This window comes from Xiphias gladius, chromosome 24 (assembly GCF_016859285.1).
Source record: "Xiphias gladius isolate SHS-SW01 ecotype Sanya breed wild chromosome 24, ASM1685928v1, whole genome shotgun sequence".
NCBI lineage: Eukaryota > Metazoa > Chordata > Actinopteri > Istiophoriformes > Xiphiidae > Xiphias > Xiphias gladius.
Window position 1 is genome coordinate 10,173,704 of NC_053423.1, and position 17,792 is coordinate 10,191,495.

The window sequence follows — 17,792 nt, forward strand, 5'->3', positions numbered from 1 at the left end:
ACAGTATCAATCCTTCAAATTTCATATGTGAGCAATAAACAGCGTTGCAAAGGTTGAATCTAGCTGAACCACCACCACTACTATCACAGACTGTCTCTCTGCCTGGCCCTGATACAAGGAAGTGGCAGGAAGCCGTGCCTCTGTAATGGATACTGAATCACCCAAAGCGCATTCTTCCCCTGTTACTGTGTCTTTTATGATAAAACCATTATCTAATTCTGGCAGATGTAATACAGGATAAACACCTTGAAGAGAAGCACGCATTCCTAAGCAAATTACTTTGATTATGCCACACAGTGAGTGATTTAAAACGCTTTTCCTTCAGTTTCAAAGATAACATCCATGAAATCATTTTTTTTTTTTTTTTTTTTTAATTCTAAAAACCTGATCGTTGGATTTTTTTTTCAGGTTATTGGGTTAGTTTTGGTCACTACATTAACCATCAAACACCAGCAGATGTACTGCACATGAAAACTGAGCATGTCTAAACAGCAACCTGTTGATACGCCATCAAACACTATTAACACAGCAAGGCTTAGTTGCATTGTTGTGACCGTTGATCTACTAGTGTCTTTTACATTATGTCATTACAAAACAACATGTAACAACTAGCCCATGCTGTGATGAATACCCCACCAACATATTGCATAAAATAATATAAAGGAAATATGCCCAATAAGCCTCGGAAAGTACAATTATATGTAATTCTACATGGATTTCTGTGTGTGTTCTCAAATGGATGAAAGTGTATCACAGTTCCAACAACTAAACCCAGCCATAAAATGTAAGTAGTAGTGCATCACATACTGTAATTGCCATGAAGGAAATACAGAGCCTTGAGCAGGGCTTATTCAGCGCATCGATACACCACTAGAGGGAGAAAAACACCAAGTATATACCTCTAAAAAAAAAAAAAATCTCCTGTGGTCTGTGCTTGTGCGCCTGAAGTGCCATGAAGCCTTTATATCAAAATCAGTCATTTAAACTGGTGGATGGAAACATCCACCAGTTCAAAGGGTGGTTCAGTACAGTCCACATAATGACAGAGTAGAGCTCTGAAAGAGATAAATCTTGATATTTTGTCATTTGCCGTCAATAGTGACAGTGTGTTTTATGGGGTGCTGCTCACCAAGTGTCCAAATATGACAACGACAAAATAACAAATGAATCTGCTCGTCTGCCTTTTTCACACCACACATTTTGACATGTCAACACTCATTAATAATGGCTGCAGTCCATTTAGGTGTGTGAGTTCCATGTATTTGAACAAACACTGTATTTTATTTATAGTATTGTCTATTGTCAACTGCTTCAAATGTGATGGATATGGTGCATTTTCATTATGCTATATACTTATCAATGTTCTGTGTAGTTATTCACGTGAAGATCTTAACAACCTGTTTTGGACATTTTAAGTATAAAACCGGTATCATCATTGGTTCTGCGCATCTGGAAAAAAAAAAAAAACCAAGGGAACGTGGCTCCTTGACAGACAGAGGTGTGTGTTGGGGCTCCCAGGCTGGGGGGGGACTAGGGATGGGCCACACAGGTGACTCTAGCACTGCTGACAAAGCGTGCGCCAGATCGAGCAACTGGCTGGGGGGAAACTCCAGAGCTGCAGCTCCGGCAGTAGTTTAACCCGTGACATCGCAAACACGCCTCACCTGCCTTCGAAAATGGGTGTGACCCACGCACTGTTTATTGCGTCCTCGTCGTCGTCACCGAGTTGCGCAATGTTTTATATCACGGCTTATTCAACCCGACCCAACCCCTTCCCTCCCAAAAAAATTGACACCTCAATCATCTGAGGTCCAAACCCGGTCTCATCCCAGAAGCAGCGAGTTGACAGCGAAGGGGCAGCTGGAGACTTCAAACTGACGAGCAGCAACGCAAATCTCAGAAGTCTGCCCGTGGAAAGGGGGGAGGACTTGTACTTGGGAGTCTCTGGAACTACGCGATCCCGCCAGGTACGGTTAAGTTCAGGTTAAGGGTTGCTTTACCCTCGTTTGTTGTGTTTTTAAGTCTTCCTCAGACGAAAACATCGTGTTAATACCCTCTATCTGCGTTGAATTATATTGTAGACCAGTCAGTCGATATTGTGGGATTGTTCTGTACTGTTTTAGACGTGACAGCGACCTTTTTTCATCCTGGCTGGTAAAAAAAAAAAAACAGCAACTTGGTGATCCGCCTATGCTTTAAACCACAAACAGACCCTTCAGATCTGTTTTCAAACCTGCTCCATTTTCTTGTTCTCTCTGTTCATGTTTCACGGCTTCTTTAACAGCCATCCGGACTGTGCCCAAGTGCCCTGGGCGGCTTTGTGTTTTGTCTCGCTGGTATTTTTCCACTCACCTCCTGTATTACTGTACACTGGTATGACTGAGTGGAACCCATTATGTGTCATCATTTTGTCTCCTCCCAGCTGCCGGTCATGGGGGACATCAAGAAAGGGAAGAAGGCGTTTGTCCAGAAATGTTCCCAGTGCCACACAGTGGAAGAGGGGGGACGCCACAAGGTGGGACCCAACCTGTGGGGTCTGTTTGGGAGGAAGACGGGGCAGGCACCCTGCTTCTCCTACACACAAGCCAACATTGATAAAGGTATGGATCGCTGTTGTAGGGGAACACCTCAGTTCCCCTCAGTATTAAGCAAGACAACCAAATATGTTTCATTTGCAGTGTGCAAAGGGCAACAATCGGCCATATTTTGGGATTTGGCAGCAGTTCGGGGCACCTGCTTCCTTCTTGTGGATCGTGCAAGTGTACATAACAACAGTACCATAAAACTTAAAGACTTAAATCATTACAAAGGTTTTTGTGTTAGTAAAATAACTCATTTTGGCAAAAACCCTGGCTTTCCCTTTTCACAAAGCTGCCCAACTGTTAAGTATTACAGTTCACCACAGTAACCTCTGCTGCATGGCCAACTTACAGTATAGAGAGGGAAAATATTGCATTACCCCAAATGGTGTCCGATTCCTCATGTGCGCACGGACATTTGAACCCTGGAAGGCCTAAGAAAAAGGTTTTACTGGATGTCCTCGTGGAAAATGGAGTTATCAAAACCAGTAAACCATCATTTGTGACACCATGAAATTGATCAGAGACTACAATTCTCAATATACGCACGTGGCATAGTCCAAGTTTCAGTATGCAGTCGCATGCTGTGTGCATACCAAACAATTGTTAAACTTGTGCACGCAACTGAAGATGCCCATCTGACTCATCCGTTGGCCTCAGCTGCCATGGGTGAGCTACTCTATATATTGGGCCAGTGCCCGCAGCTTTGTTGCCCGTAGTCATGGCAGCAGAAACCATGTCATCATCACATTATCCTTATTAATTTGTCGGGTTTCCAGTGGTTTTAACATGATATCAAATACTGCCTTTAATTCTACCCATGGAATCTAACATAGAAGTGTGCCTCTGAATATTCAAGTATGTGCAGTAAAAGAGCAGCAGGTCTGAACATGCAGGGCAGCAGTGACTGAGACCTCTGCTCTGACTCTGAGCCTTGCTCCAACATGAGGCAATAAAACCTAAACACTGTCATTAGTTGTGTGAGAATGCAGATGTTTCATATACGTGACAAATAAGATATTATTCATGGAATCAGATTGCAAACCTGCTTGTTGTTTCAGGTATCATATGGGATGAGGAAACTCTGAATGTCTACCTTGAAAACCCAAAGAAGTACATCCCTGGCACCAAGATGATCTTCGGCGGGATCAGAAAGAAAAAGGAAAGACAGGATCTTATAGCTTATTTAAAGGACGCCACCTCCTAATTCACTGACAACATAGCACACACATACAGCTGTGGACAGAGGCATTACGACATTGCGTGCAGGAGACCGTCATTCCTGTCATTCCTGTCATTCCTCCAGATTAAGTATTTTCCAGCCACTTCCCAGTCAGGGCTCAGTAAAGAGGCAGTCTTCCTCTGGGCTAGTCTAAAAACAGAGTTGCTTAGATAAAGTTTTACCGCCACTTGCTCAGAAACTATGGTTTCACTCACTTTGCATTTTCGCCACTTTACGTCTAGCCATCACTGGTTTTAAGATTATTTTTCTATTATATTGTGTTTACTACTTGTTAAGTCTCTTTCTGTTTATATGTGGTTTTCTTCTGCAGTCTCAGAATGGGTCAATTTTGAAAAAGCCTTTGTGCTAAATGGTGCTGAGCAGAGTATTTTCTCATACTTGTATTGTTATAAACCTGCACTTTAAAATGAGTATATATTTTGTACCAATGTACATTTTCTGAATACATTTTAGTTTTTGATAGAAGAGCAGTAAGGTCACATAGATTTGTCTTTTACAGTAAAACGGCCATCTTTATGCCTCCTGCGGGAGGCAGTATGTTGTCGGGGTTGTCCATACGTACGTACGTACGTACGTTCCATTCTGGTGAATGCGATACATCAGGAACGCCTCGAGGGAATTTCATTACATCTGGCACAAACATCCTCTTTGACTCGAGGAAGAACCGATTTAGAATTTGTTGGTCAAAGGTCAAAGGTCAAGGTCACTGTGGCCTTACAAAACATATTTTTGGCCGTAACTCAAGAATTCATATGAAAATTATGAAAAGATGTCCCACAAATGTCTAATCGGATAATACGATGATGTGATGACATTTTATATCTGAGAGGTCAAAGGTCAACTTCACTGTGACATCATACTGCTCCAAAAAACACTTTTCTGGCCATAATTCAACGCCATAACTCAGGAAGAGATGGGGAGATTTTGACCATATTTATCATTTGGTCGGACACTGGATTGATGACACTAATCTTGGGTGCCCACCTTGAAACTGTGGTGATCCTATAGATCGTCTGCACTGCCGGGTTGAAGATGTGTGTGAAGCATCCACGATTTGGAATTAGTAGCTTCTTTGTAGCAACATCCATATTTTTTTAGCATCGTCTGCTGACATGGCTACATGACTGTTCTTCTGTTTCTCTGAATGAACTTACACACTGATACAGTTGACATGCAGCAGAACAAGAACAACAACGCTTAACAAAGTCAAGTCAAATCAATTTTATTTATATATCCCTATATCACCAATCACAAAATATACTTAATACCATTTATTAAATTCCTTCAAAGTCTTCACTACATATATTATATTAGTCTGGACAGACAAGGATGTACCCGCAACTTGACTGGTTGGTGGAGGAATAAAACCACAAGGCAGTAATTGTAGTTTAGTTCAAGTAAAAATCTTAAACTTGATCTAAGAACAACCTGTTGAATAAGGGACTATGTGAAGTGTTTACCTTTTTTATATTATATTCTTTCTACTGACTTAAGTGTTTTACTCTGTAATTACTTTCCAGAGAATACCTTGACCCTGACTTGAATAAACGGATGTGGCAATAAAATATTTCAGTGGGTCACTTCTTTCCACAGTTTCCGTCCACTTTGAAATGGCATATTCAGTTAAAACTGTATTAAGTTAGTTTTCTTGATGAATTTAGTAATTTAAATGAGAACTTTGTTGTCTGTAAGGTCTTTGGCTTAATACAATACACTCATTGAGGACCAGTATCGAGAACGTGATTCTAAAATACATAAATAGCGAGACGGAGAGTGAAATAATTAATACAGCAGGCCTGCGAATGGACACGGATTAGTCAGCAAATCAGGAAGTGACATCTATCAGCAATGCAGTGACGGTTGAATCCAGCTATAGCCACCCTCATATGAAAACGCGTAATGGATTTCTTTCACGTTATTACCAGAAATATATATAACGTTTTCATAAAGAGTTCATAACGGATAGCGAAGTTGTGAAAGAATATTGTTTTTACTTCTGCTATGGACTAGAATATCCAGCGGAGGGCGCCATTTAACTGGTACACGGACCATCAACGTCACTATGGACATAAAACGTGTCAGATGAGTGTAAGCATGTAGACTTCAAGTGTCAGAAGCATCCCAGTCCCGAAGTCGATCCAGATCCCACGACTGTGACCGCACCGCCGGTCCGGAGCCGCTGTGTTGGCTCCACTCAGTGGCCTCTGCTGGGCATTCAGCGACCGGAGGAAACGCGTTGTTATTGTGCGGCGGAGGGAAAGAAGAGGATCGATAAGTGGATCAGATTTATTAGCGGTAAGGACTGGCCAGAGCACGCCAAATGTCGGAGGAGCCACAGTCCGCGGGACTGCACGCCGCGCGTCGCATTTAGGTGAGAGGAGCGCCAGACAGACGGCGCGTCTGCAAGTGCGGCACAGTTTGAAGTGAGAGGTAAGGGGGGGGGGTGTCTTGTGCGTTAAAAGCCGTGGAGGCGGACGACTTTGCCTCTATGGATCATTAGGACATGAAGACAGGGTGTGCGTTCAGGCTTATCAGGTAAAAAGAGAAGGCGTGTGAGCCGTATTAATGAAGACAGGTCTAAAGAAGTGAAATCGATGCAGCATCCCCTCTGCAAAAACGCACGTGGTGCAGCACGGGCTTTTCTTTTTTTTAAAGACATATTCTTCCACTATAACTGACCTCCGTTTATCAAATGAAACGTAAGCATGCTACGAATGTTTGTGTGAATGAACCTGTGACTATTATGACTACTGGGATCGTCATGACTTGTGTCAGTGAGTGGTCTCATTCTGGCACAGGGCTGAACGGGGGTTGGTGCACGGCTGGCAGTACAGCGGTGGCTGCATCTGCTGCAGTGTGGAGCGGCAACAAGTTTATTATGCTCTGAGGAGAGAGAGAGAGAGAGAGAGAGAGAGAGGCTTCAGAGGACTGGAGTGAGGGAGTGATGAAATAGTGACACCCTCAACAGGGAATAAGGAAAAGTGACAGCTGACAACAACTGCATTTAGCTCAGGCAGCATAAATTGTGTGTGAGACAGCTTGCGTTGTGTGTTTTAGGGAGAGTAAAGCAGCAGAATGGACCTGGTCAGAATTGCAGTGTCCTTCCACATTCTTCTGTGTCCGGCATGGGCATTATCCCATCGCCCTCACATGGACAGCGTCCTCTCAGCCCAGTCAGGTAAGATATCTAGCTGCGTGTGAGCGTATTGTAGGACCGACACATGTTGCAGGCACCTGTCACCGCTGTGATTCATCATAGCAAGCTGTCAGTGATGCACGCTGCTCTTTGTCTTCCTCTCAGCCCTCAGGTTGCTGGATGAGCCGACGAGGTTTGACCCCTGTTGTCTCATGTCGCCGCCTCCGCCGCCGCTCTTCCCTCCGCCGCCTCAGCTGAGGAAGCGAAGCAGCCCCGTAGGTCTTCACAAACACACTCACACGCACCGGTTTGCATAATACACCCTCATTGACACACATTTATTGAAAACTTATTCTCTTGGACTTTGTGGGTGTGTGTTTGAAGGATGGTATTAGCATGTTAGAGCCAAGTGTAATTGGAGGAGAGGAGCAGCAGAGAGAAAAACCTGTAATACCCACGTGTTCACCTGGACCTCAAGGACCTCCAGGACCCCGGGGCCCGGAGGTAAGGCCTTGCTTCAAAATAAAATACTGCAGAATGTTGTAAACCTTCATTGGAAGCTGCAGCACTTTTCACTCTGATTAAATCATAGCGCAATCTATCATGTGGTGTAATCAGCCTGCTGCAGCCATTTTACGACACATGATGGAAATATTGTTAAACAAGCATGGAAATAAAACCGAATTATAAATTTCAGTATTGATTTTTCTCCAAATGTACTATGCTCAATAGGGGATATGTGAGCTGTTTATAAATTTGATGTCATTTTTCAGGGGCATAGTGGACTACCCGGCATAAGCGGTCCAAAAGGGGAGAAGGTGTGTGTTGTGAAATATGTCTCTAATGTATTTTGCCACAGAAGTATTTGTCCTTGTGTTCCTCTCTGCTCTAATAAGCGCTCCATCTCCTCTACCCTCGTTTGTCCTCTTCCAGGGAGAAATTGGACGCCCGGGGTCAAAGGTGAGCCACTCCTCCTCTCCTGCATGTCTCATTCACTCGCTCATCTCTCTCTGGTCAATCTCTCATGTCCTTGGAATAATGCAATCTGGATTTTTCCCTCTCTCTGCCTCCGTTGTCCACTCGACGCATCCTCAATCTCTATGATGTGATTTGTCTGTTGATGTGCTCAGAATATCCTTTGCAGCTGCTAAATGGGTCATGCTACATTAGTCTCAGTAGCTGCAGTAACCGTGTAGCAAAGCATGATCACATCCCTGGATGTCTCCAGTCCATCCTCCTGCTGCCCACCTCTCTATCATTCCCTCTCTTCTTCCCTCCTCCTCTCTCTTTTCCTTTCCTTGGCCTGTCTCCCTCGTACTGTACTCCACTCCAGTCCTGCTGATCCAGCCTCTCCAGCACTCCACTTCTGCACTTTAATCTTCCTAAGTGCTTTTGCTCTTCATGATAAATCACTCCGCACAGCAGCAGGTCCACAGTGTCTCTACAGGCTGCTGCTTTAATGACAGGCGGCTAAATGAGAGCACACTGCTAGCATGGCAGCAGCTCTGGGATACTTCTCCAGGTGTCACCAAGATGTGAGGCTGTTGTGTAATATATTTGGCCTTCCTGCTTGCAGGGACCTGGTTACAGAACAAGCTAATAGCATATCTCAGTGGCAGTGTTAAAGCTTTGCAGGCTAGGTTTAATCTTCTGTCATTAGGAAATCACATGAGGTCAGTTTGATCTGCATATTTGTTTGTGACACTTTTTAAACCTGGTTAGTCCCTATTAAAACCAGAGAAACAGAGATATGAAACAAGCATCTTGATGAGCATAAAAGTTGCAGCTCATCAATCACCAAAAGAAACTCCCGGAAGTCCGCAAACCCATCCTAACTCTTTCAGCTCAGCGCCACTTTTGCAGCAGGTTCCGTGTCAAGGGAGCAGAGAAGAATACATTGAAGGAGCACTAACAGTTTCAGTAAGTACAGGTTTTTGTTTCTGTAGGGTCGTACAGGAGCTCCAGGCCTCCCAGGGAAACTAGGACTACCAGGATGGCCTGGTCCAGAGGGATCCAAGGTAAGTCTGAAGGTTTTCCAAGTACAAACAGATTTTTGTGCAAAGTGGCTCATTTCTGGTGTGATTGCAACATCCTAATGTTCTTCATACTTACTTTATATGTAAATGGCATGTCACAAATCAAATATATGACACAGGCAGTAATGTACATTATATATATTTTTTTTAATTAGGGTGAGAAAGGGGATCCAGGACTCATGGGATTACCAGGATTGAGGGGACCACCAGGGACAAAGGTTATTCGCATCTTTACAGCATCATGCAGACAAGCATGTTGGACTCATGGATTTCTTTCTGTCTAATCTGCTGTCACATTCCTCGTCTGCCTTTTCAGGGTTTACCTGGTTACAGTGGAGAGAAGGTAAGTTCAGAACCACATGTTCCATAGTAACTGTTTGTTACCACTAAACTATTATATCCTACATTTCACCTTTCTCTCCCTTTCCTTTTTCTTTTCTAAAAGGGAGGTCACGGTGACCCGGGGTCAGCAGGTCCAAAAGGCGATAAGGTTTGAGAGAAATGTTTCCTCCATTGTAGGTCATGAAATTGTTTTGGAAAGTTTTTCTGCTGGGTAACTACATTCAGCCCATTTATGCCTGACTTTGATATTGAGCACCTCAACTCATGCTCTGTTATCATGGTCCTAATAATTCAGGTAGGCAGTGAAATCCTCTACAGTAGCTTTTTCAAGTGTTGATTGGAATCCAAAGTAGTTTCACGAGACACTGTCTTTCAGGTCTTTACATTTCAAGCTGTTCTAATAAGCTGCCAGTCTCAGAGCCAGATTCAATGACTTTGTGAGTCCCTGCTCTGCGGAGGGAATGGCTTCTCTCACGTCAAGCTCTCATTTTGTCTCTATTTAGGGTTCTATTGGTTTGCCCGGGATGCTCGGCCAGAAGGTGAGGATAATTAAACAATGAGGACACTTGAAGATTTGATTTAATCTAATTATTCCTCAATCTTGCTCCTTTCCCAGGGTGAGCAGGGACCAAAAGGAGAGCCAGGAGTCTCAGGGAAGAGAGGACCGACTGGGCGGCCTGGGAAGAGAGGCAAACAGGTGAGAGAAAGACAGAGAAGAATAATACACAAGTGAACAAGGTGTTTGGCTCCCTCTAAATGATATTACTGTATGTGTGTATTTGACATGTAACAGGCCAGGGTTGGTACGTAAGATGCATGTTGGCATCAGATTTTACACACATTTTAAACACATCTTGATGATCTCACTTAAACTTCGTGTGGAGAACGGACACACACTCCTCATTTCTGTAAAAGGAGAGCTATGTCCTTTCACCAGCTAATTCTGTCACGGAGACAACTCAACTTTACTTCTAGCTCTAAGTTTAGACTACTGCAGGGGCTGTGGGGGCTGTGGAATCTTAGATCTTCCCAGTCTACGTATTTATATATACATCTACACACACAAATATGCACACACACACACACACACACACACACACATACATACACCCTCAGCATTTTCCCATGGACTAGATTATCACAGTTATGCACAGGTGGCACTGGCATGTAGATCACCATCTGTGTGTGTGTGTGTGTGTGTGTGTGTGTGTGTGTGTGTGTGTGTGTGTGTGTGTGTGTGTGTGTGTGTGTGTGTGTGTGTGTGCGCACGCGTGTGTGTATTTTCTACTATTGTGATGTTTCCTGGTTTTCAAAGGGTATAAAGGGCCACACTGGAGCCGCAGGAGTAATGGGCCCCCCAGGTCCCCCGGGTCCAAACGGCCATCCTGGGCCACCTGGTCCACCTGCCTCAGGCAACTCATACACATACATTCATACACAATCAGCCACAATTTACAAATCAAATATACTAAAAGTATGGCGTAGGCATGTGTTTGTTACCCAACCTCCTTGTCATACAGTATGATTTTCTTGCAGGTCTCTATCTAATGGGGGAAAAGGGAGAGAAGGGTCTCCAAGGTCCACCAGGTCGCTGTGACTGTGACACCACACTTGGAGCTAATAATGCTCCTTTTGGAAGCTACACACAACAGGGTGGCGCAAATAAAGTCGCTGCAGTAAGACCCTTTCCCTTCACAAAACAATCCTTTACCATCCAACCTGAATATGTGTCATCACTGAGTAAATCATTACTCATCAGTCGTCCTTGTCCTGTGTTTGTTCGCTTGTAGATATTTGTGGTCACTAGTGAGGAGGAGATGGGCCATATTCATCTGGACAATGCAATGGCATTCAGGAAGGATCAGAGGATGCTGTACTTTAAAGATAAAGATGGATGGAAGCGCATACAGGTAACACCTATGCGACTGTTATGTGATTGCAGTACTGAGCTTTAACACTATATATATTCACATTTCTGGTGCTGGAAGCTGTAATATTTCAAAAAGTAGCCAGTGAGCACACAACTGATCCTTTACAGCTTACAACTGTGCATCAAGGCTAAAAATGCGCTACATTTGAGCTACATTTTCACTTGTAAAAACAGCTAGTCACATATGGTCTTGGTTATGGCACAGCAACAGAGCAAAGCCTATCTGCTAAGGAGAACCATGAGTTGAACATTCTCCAAAAAGCTAATAAGTGTCTACTTCTACTTTATGTACCAGGTAGCATAAAACTTTTTCCACCTAATTAAGCCTATTTTTGGTCTAGATGCCTTGACATCTTTTCACACACAAACCACAAAACCTCAGCTCTCTGTCTAAGGTCTCTAAGTACCTGAAATGTCAAGACAACGCTTGTTTTCTCCTTTACAATTTGCCTAGCCCTTCCAGCCGTTCCAGTCTACAGAGAAAGTCCCAGACAGAGTTGGTGTGTGTGGGGACGGAAAGGTGCAGGCCCAGCATGGAGAGGAGTGTGATGATGGCAACCAGATTGTCACCGATACCTGCCTCAGTGAGTTACATGCTTCTCTTGCTCATCCATAAACACCTGCCCAGCGCTGTAAAGATAAAGACAGATGGTTAAAAAATTATCTACAGATTGTGATTCTAATAATGCAAGCAATTTTGAATTGCTTCTTAAGGCCCCTATTATATGTTAGTTTAAAAAACAGAACTGCTCCCTAAGTACAAAGTAGGTTAGGCTTTTTGCTGCAAAAACATCATGTTGTCAGGTACCCAGCTGCTCATGAGATGCCCTGCAGAGTCTAACCACAGTACTCTTCAGAGTCTGAGCCCAAGTGACAGAGGATAAAAGCAGTCAGCACCAGCAAATCTTTCCTTGATCTTTCATTAATCTCACCTTCTCTTTTCCTGCCATCCTCTCACTTCTCTCTACTTGGCTATTCAATTAAATTAGCAGGAAAATGCTGTATTGGCATCACTGAAACATACAGGAGTGCCAAAGCAATCAGTAATGTCTTCTCTCTCCCTTCTCTCCCTTGCTCTCTCTTACGTCTACCACAACACTCTCCTCATCTCCTTCCCTCGGTCACTTCAGACTGTAAGTGGGCCTACTGTGGAGATGGCTACCGACATGAAGGCATGGAGGAGTGCGATGGAAAGGACTTTGGTTATCAGACCTGCAAATCCTATCTTCCTGGGTATGCTCAGTCACAGCTTTCAGAATGGATACACAAACATAAACTAAGTGTCCATTTACTTGGGTACATCTTGCTGCGGTAGGTCAGCAGAGATCTTCTATGCCAAGATAGCACAATGCAGTTCCCTTTTATTCAGCAGTGTATTTATACTGCAGCCGTCTGCTGATTGTAAAGGTCACTTGAACGAACCACTGTACTTTCGGTGTGATGTCTCTGAAACCATCCAGAGATGATGGTGCATTGTACCAGCACGAGTTACTGTACAATATTTTAGATGTTTAAACCACGCAACTCTGCATGTTTTAAGCTCATGCCTAGAGCATTGTTTGACACTTTGGGACATACCCTGAAAAAAAGTTCACACCTCCCCACCCTACACTTCTTATCAGTCAATAACAATGATAGGAGAAGCCGATAATAAAAAAAGATCCAAGTTGAATTTTTCTCAAATCGAGGTCCGCACGATAGCGTCAGCAATTCTTGTTTGTTTATTTTCCCTACATAAATTATACTCATTCAACTTAGTTTCACTCCATATTTTTCCTCTGGTCATCCCGTCCCCCAGTTTGAGAACCACTGGTTTAGCACAAGGATTTGTAACAGGGGTGAACAGTTAGGCTGCCCTCCAGCCCCTCTAAAGCTCACTTATTAACACGTTATATCTCACTGATCCCAGATAGAAGCACTCTCAGCACATATCACAATAAACACAGTGAATACGCAATTTAATCACATTTCCCAAAATGTCAAGCTGTCCTTTAAAGGGACAGGCTTGACATTTTGCAAAATTCCACTCTCATGTCTGTACTGTGAGGATGAAGCTGGAGCCAACAGCCAGTTAGCTTAGCTTAGCATAACTAACACAATATATCTTATTTGTTTATTCTATACAAAACCAAAGTGTAAAAATGACAACTCCCCATTTTACGAGGGGGTTATGTGCCAGACTATGTCTTGGCCAGGACCAGTAACTTCCTGGAATCTTGAATTAAACACACTAGATAGAACATTTAATGGACTTTAGAGGTGCTGGTTAGCGGATTTTGTTGCTGCTCTGACAAGGCTGAGTTAGCTGTTTCTCCCTGTTTTCTGTGTTTACTGTAAGCTATATTAAGCTAATCCGCTATGTCTTTAACGTACACACGAGCGTCGTATCGATCTTCTTACCTAACTCTTGGCAAGAAAGCAAATAAGAATATTTCCCAAATGTTGAGCTATTATTTCAAATAAGAACAAATCGTAGAAACTGGGAGGCTTACTGCATCACCCGGGTAGGTACTGAGTGTAAATATACATAGACTCTTAATGCAATCAGTTGCGCTTGTTAAAAATCATTTCCCATGTCTTCCGCAGATCCTTTGGGCAGCTCAGATGCACCGACTCTTGCCTCATTGATTCCACTGGCTGCAAGTACTTCACCTGAACTGAAAAGTTTAAAAAAAATGGCCGCATTGCAACTTTGCAATTCCACAGGGATTATAACTTTTTCTATTGGCGTCTCACCCCTTAAAAGAATTACTGATCTACTGAGAGAGAACTTAAGGGAAGCTCTTGTGCCTGCTCTGAACCATGAAAAGTCATGGGAGTCAGCTTTGAATCGACTGTCCCTCCTGGAGGTTTAACTCTTTTACTGGCCTCAGAGAGCAGCTCCTTGCTACTGTCACACCATTGGCTGCAGCACTGTTATGGACACTGATGGTGGAAAACATTTAACAAAACATTTAATAATTTTAACATATTAGATAGTTACAATGTTTATGACTTGCAGACTGTTAATGCAGAAATAAGCTGTGTTCTGAACTTCTTTTGTAGTAAGAGAAAAAAAAGAGCCTTTTTCAAAAGAGGCAATGATATTATTGATACTGTATGTACTGTAGTATGCAAATCAGGAGTGTGTAAATATGTTTATTTCTGTGTACTGTATTAGAAAACATATATTTATGAGGTGCAGTGCTGCGATAAGATATTGCATGTAAATGTGTTTCGATGCACAGCAGACTGCTTTAACCAGGGCTGTAAATGTATAAGCCGAAGTGTGGCCCTCTAGAAATTAATGTCCAAATAATCCGACAGGAGGAAAATGAATGTCATACTGAAACAACAGCAACAAAAAAAAAGAAAAAGTACTTTTGATTGTAACGGCAGCATGAGGAAACTGCTCTATTACATCAAAATGAATTCAGTAAAATGTGATTAATTGATAATCTGCCTGCATGACTATAAATTTCATAAAACAGTGTACATTAATAAAGTTTAGGCCAACACTTGAAAGAGTCCTGATTCAGTTGATGCCAACTGGGGGCTGTGAGAGGGAGTGGCTTTGGGTGGGGTTTATGGGGAAAAGCAGCCAATCGGGGGGAAACTTCCTGCAACAACTTGCAGGATGAGACGTCGCTGCCACGTCGAGGACCAGCCGCGCGTCTCGTCCGTGCCTTTGCGCGTTCGTGGCGAACCGTCCGGCTCCCCGTCCGGCTCCCCGTCCGTTTGCCCCGCCGTCTCCGCTGGACGCCGAGCGAGGCGGCATGCTGCTGGCCGTGCTGAGCTGGCTCTGCGCCTCCCTGCTGCTGTCTGCCAGCGGGGGGAAGCTGCCCGAGGCCGAGGTGAAAGTAGAAGTCATGTACAGACCTTTTCTCTGTCACCGAAAGTCGAAGTATGGAGACATTCTGCTGGTGCATCACGAGGGCTACTACGAGAACGGGACCATGTTTCACTCCAGGTAGGTTCGGCAGAGAAGCAGTTTGCTTCCTCAGTTTGAAAAGTTCATCGTAGTTAAAACATTACATTTCTTTTTCTCAGTGTCACTACTCCTTTTCATATCAGTGCGCGCGTGTAATACATCTCCTTGGTTACACGTCTACTTATGGTCACGTGGAACAACAATATAAAGGGTCAATTCACCCAAATCACCGGAAGACGTTTTCTCCCTTGCCTGTGGTGGTATCCATCTAACCTTGTAGACAGCTCTGGTTTCATGTGCTGAGGTTTTGAGATATCCACCTCTGAACCTTCCTCTACCCTCCCAATTCGATGGAGGTGCATGACTGTTGAGTCGAAACTGGACATTGAACATTTAAACAATTCTAACATGACATTTGAAAAACTCATAAGCAACAGCCACTGTATATATAAATAGCATCTCCTTTATTTGGGATAATCCAGATGACTTGCTAGGAAGTCTTTTTTTTCTTTTTCCACTTCACCCAAAGAAAACTGTTTACAGCTTTGAATTATGCAAAATAATGGGGACACAGTGGCACTTGAAATACATAAATTAGCAACAACATTGTGAGAAAATTACTCAGTACAAATTCTTGACTTTCATCTCAAGTGTAGTAATAAAAAAACAACACTGACAGAACAGAATGAAAAGTTTCCACCAGCAATTAATCCATTAAAAGCATCCCACCATACTATAGCTTTGTATTTTTATTATATATATATATATATATATATATATACCTCAGCTGTAAATCCCGCTGTTATAATCTCTAAAAGGTTTTTGCCAGATCTTTTTGCAGTCTGACTTTTTCTAGACCTGTAACGGTCCACTGCCTCTGTGTCCGTCCACCAGTCGAACCCAGGGTGACAAGCAGCCAGTATGGTTTACACTGGGCATCAAAGAAGTGATCCAAGGATGGGATAAAGGCCTGCAGGACATGTGCTCTGGAGAGAAGAGGAAACTGGTTGTACCTCCAGGCCTGGCCTATGGGAAGGAAGGAAAAGGTACTGTAGCTTTGTCCATATGCATGCAAGCTTCCCTGCATGCTGTTATACAGCATGTTAGACATTGCACTCTCTTCTTGAACATGCTTGTGGTTTATCATGCAAGTTTGTATGTAAAACTGTCTTGTTTTGAATGGCTTTCTAGGACTCCCACACTGAATCAAGGTTTCATCCAGTAATATTAGTCCACTTTTTCTCAACACGGAGCATGTGAACTGTACCATGCCTTGTCCTGGTAATCACACACCACTCTAACCAATAACATCACATCTCTTCTGCACCTGTGTAAACTTTGCTATGACAATAAAAAACTGAATGACTTATAACATTACTAACAACAGTTCAAGCTTGCCTCTCATATTATATTATACATTTAAGAACAAATGATCAAACCATCTGCTTCTCAGTACTGGAGCAGGCTTACAGATACCTGTCTCAGTCTTATTTGACCTCTTGTCCTGTGGTCTTATCCTTAAACAGGTAAGATCCCACCTGAAAGCACACTGACCTTTATCATTGAGGTGCTTGAGATCAGACATGGACCAAGATCACATGAGTCCTTCCAGGAGATGGACCTCAACGATGACTGGAAACTCTCCAAACATGAGGTGAAGACAAGATTTGCATCGTTATGTCCTCAGCAAACACTCAGACTTATAGTAGATGAATTAGCCATCGCCTCCAATAGGCTACCTATTAAGCAAACTTTTTGAATTTACACAGTAATTTGGACCAAACTGCAGTTGCCTGAGTTAAAAATTTTGTATTGCCTATTCGATAAAAGGTTTTTTTAATCCTGTATTGTAAGGATATAACTGCATTAGTCTCCACACAGTACAAATGTTCTGTTGTTGTTACCTATCGGGTCTCACTAATTGTCCTGCTCTTACTTGATCTGCCAGGTCAAAGAATACCTGAGGAAGGAGTTTGAGCGTCATGGCTACCCTCCCAACGACACTCTACATGAGAACATGGTGGAGGATATCTTTGCCAAAGAGGATGAGAACAAAGATGGCTTTATATCCTCCAGAGAGTTCACTTACAAACACGATGAACTTTAAAGTCTCTCCCAGTCCCACGACTGACTGACTGACTGACTCACTCACTCAATCACTCACGGCTCATGGTGGAAATACTTTGGTGCAGAGTTTATTGCGACGACTCTCTCAGGTTACCTGAAGTATTTTATAAAAGCTTTGTGTTTGTTTGGTGTGTGACACTTAAACCCACCCTGTGTAAAGCTGTGTGTAGTTGGTTTTCAGCCAGTGAGACTGTTAATTTGCTACTTTCAGTGATATGTCACCTCAGCAAATCTTTGCCTTTTTGTGTGTTTACTTTGTCAAATGGCAAACAACCAAATTTTCTCCTTTTGAGACAACTGTCAGCTTGACTTTGCTCATTTAAAACCCTAAAAAACCCCCTTTAAGAAACAGGTAATATGGGATATTCCACTCCATCTTGCATATAATTAAATTTTGCTGTGAAATTCCGCTTAAAGGTAATTTAATGTTTGTTTCCTTTTATAAAATGTTTGCAGATTTATGCATTTTAATGTTTGTAGGTCCATTTT

The 17,792-nt window shown here is 43.0% G+C and overlaps 3 protein-coding genes across 4 annotated transcripts; all 3 read left to right on the top strand.

Moving 5' to 3' along the window:
- Positions 1-1,700: 1,700 nt before the first annotated feature.
- On the top strand, positions 1,701-5,374 carry LOC120785943 (cytochrome c iso-1/iso-2-like). Of its 2 annotated transcripts, XR_005706648.1 has the most exons (4): positions 1,701-1,967; positions 2,423-2,600; positions 3,641-4,511; positions 4,652-5,374. XR_005706648.1 is itself a non-coding variant. In XM_040120958.1 (3 exons), exons 2-3 carry the CDS (start codon positions 2,432-2,434, stop codon positions 3,784-3,786), a joined length of 315 nt encoding a protein of 104 aa, XP_039976892.1. In that variant the 5' UTR covers positions 1,701-1,967; positions 2,423-2,431; the 3' UTR covers positions 3,787-5,374. The 2 variants fall into 2 exon arrangements, 1 of the variants encoding a protein (XP_039976892.1); XM_040120958.1 differs by having other exon boundaries at positions 3,641-5,374.
- Positions 5,375-6,897: 1,523 nt separating this feature from the next.
- Positions 6,898-13,952, top strand: wu:fc38h03 (acetylcholinesterase collagenic tail peptide). The gene is made up of 17 exons (XM_040122102.1): positions 6,898-7,000; positions 7,124-7,233; positions 7,343-7,462; positions 7,732-7,776; positions 7,892-7,918; positions 8,905-8,976; positions 9,150-9,212; positions 9,311-9,337; positions 9,440-9,484; positions 9,840-9,875; positions 9,953-10,033; positions 10,652-10,748; positions 10,873-11,012; positions 11,127-11,246; positions 11,721-11,850; positions 12,397-12,499; positions 13,853-13,952. Exons 1-17 carry the CDS (start codon positions 6,898-6,900, stop codon positions 13,920-13,922), a joined length of 1,389 nt encoding a protein of 462 aa, XP_039978036.1. The 3' UTR covers positions 13,923-13,952.
- Positions 13,953-14,902: 950 nt separating this feature from the next.
- Positions 14,903-17,724, top strand: LOC120786408 (peptidyl-prolyl cis-trans isomerase FKBP14-like). Its single transcript, XM_040121851.1, has 4 exons — positions 14,903-15,215; positions 16,071-16,222; positions 16,703-16,830; positions 17,125-17,724. The coding sequence occupies exons 1-4, from the start codon at positions 15,022-15,024 to the stop codon at positions 17,281-17,283; spliced, it is 633 nt and encodes a 210-aa protein (XP_039977785.1). The 5' UTR covers positions 14,903-15,021; the 3' UTR covers positions 17,284-17,724.
- The last annotated feature ends 68 nt before the right edge of the window (positions 17,725-17,792 follow it).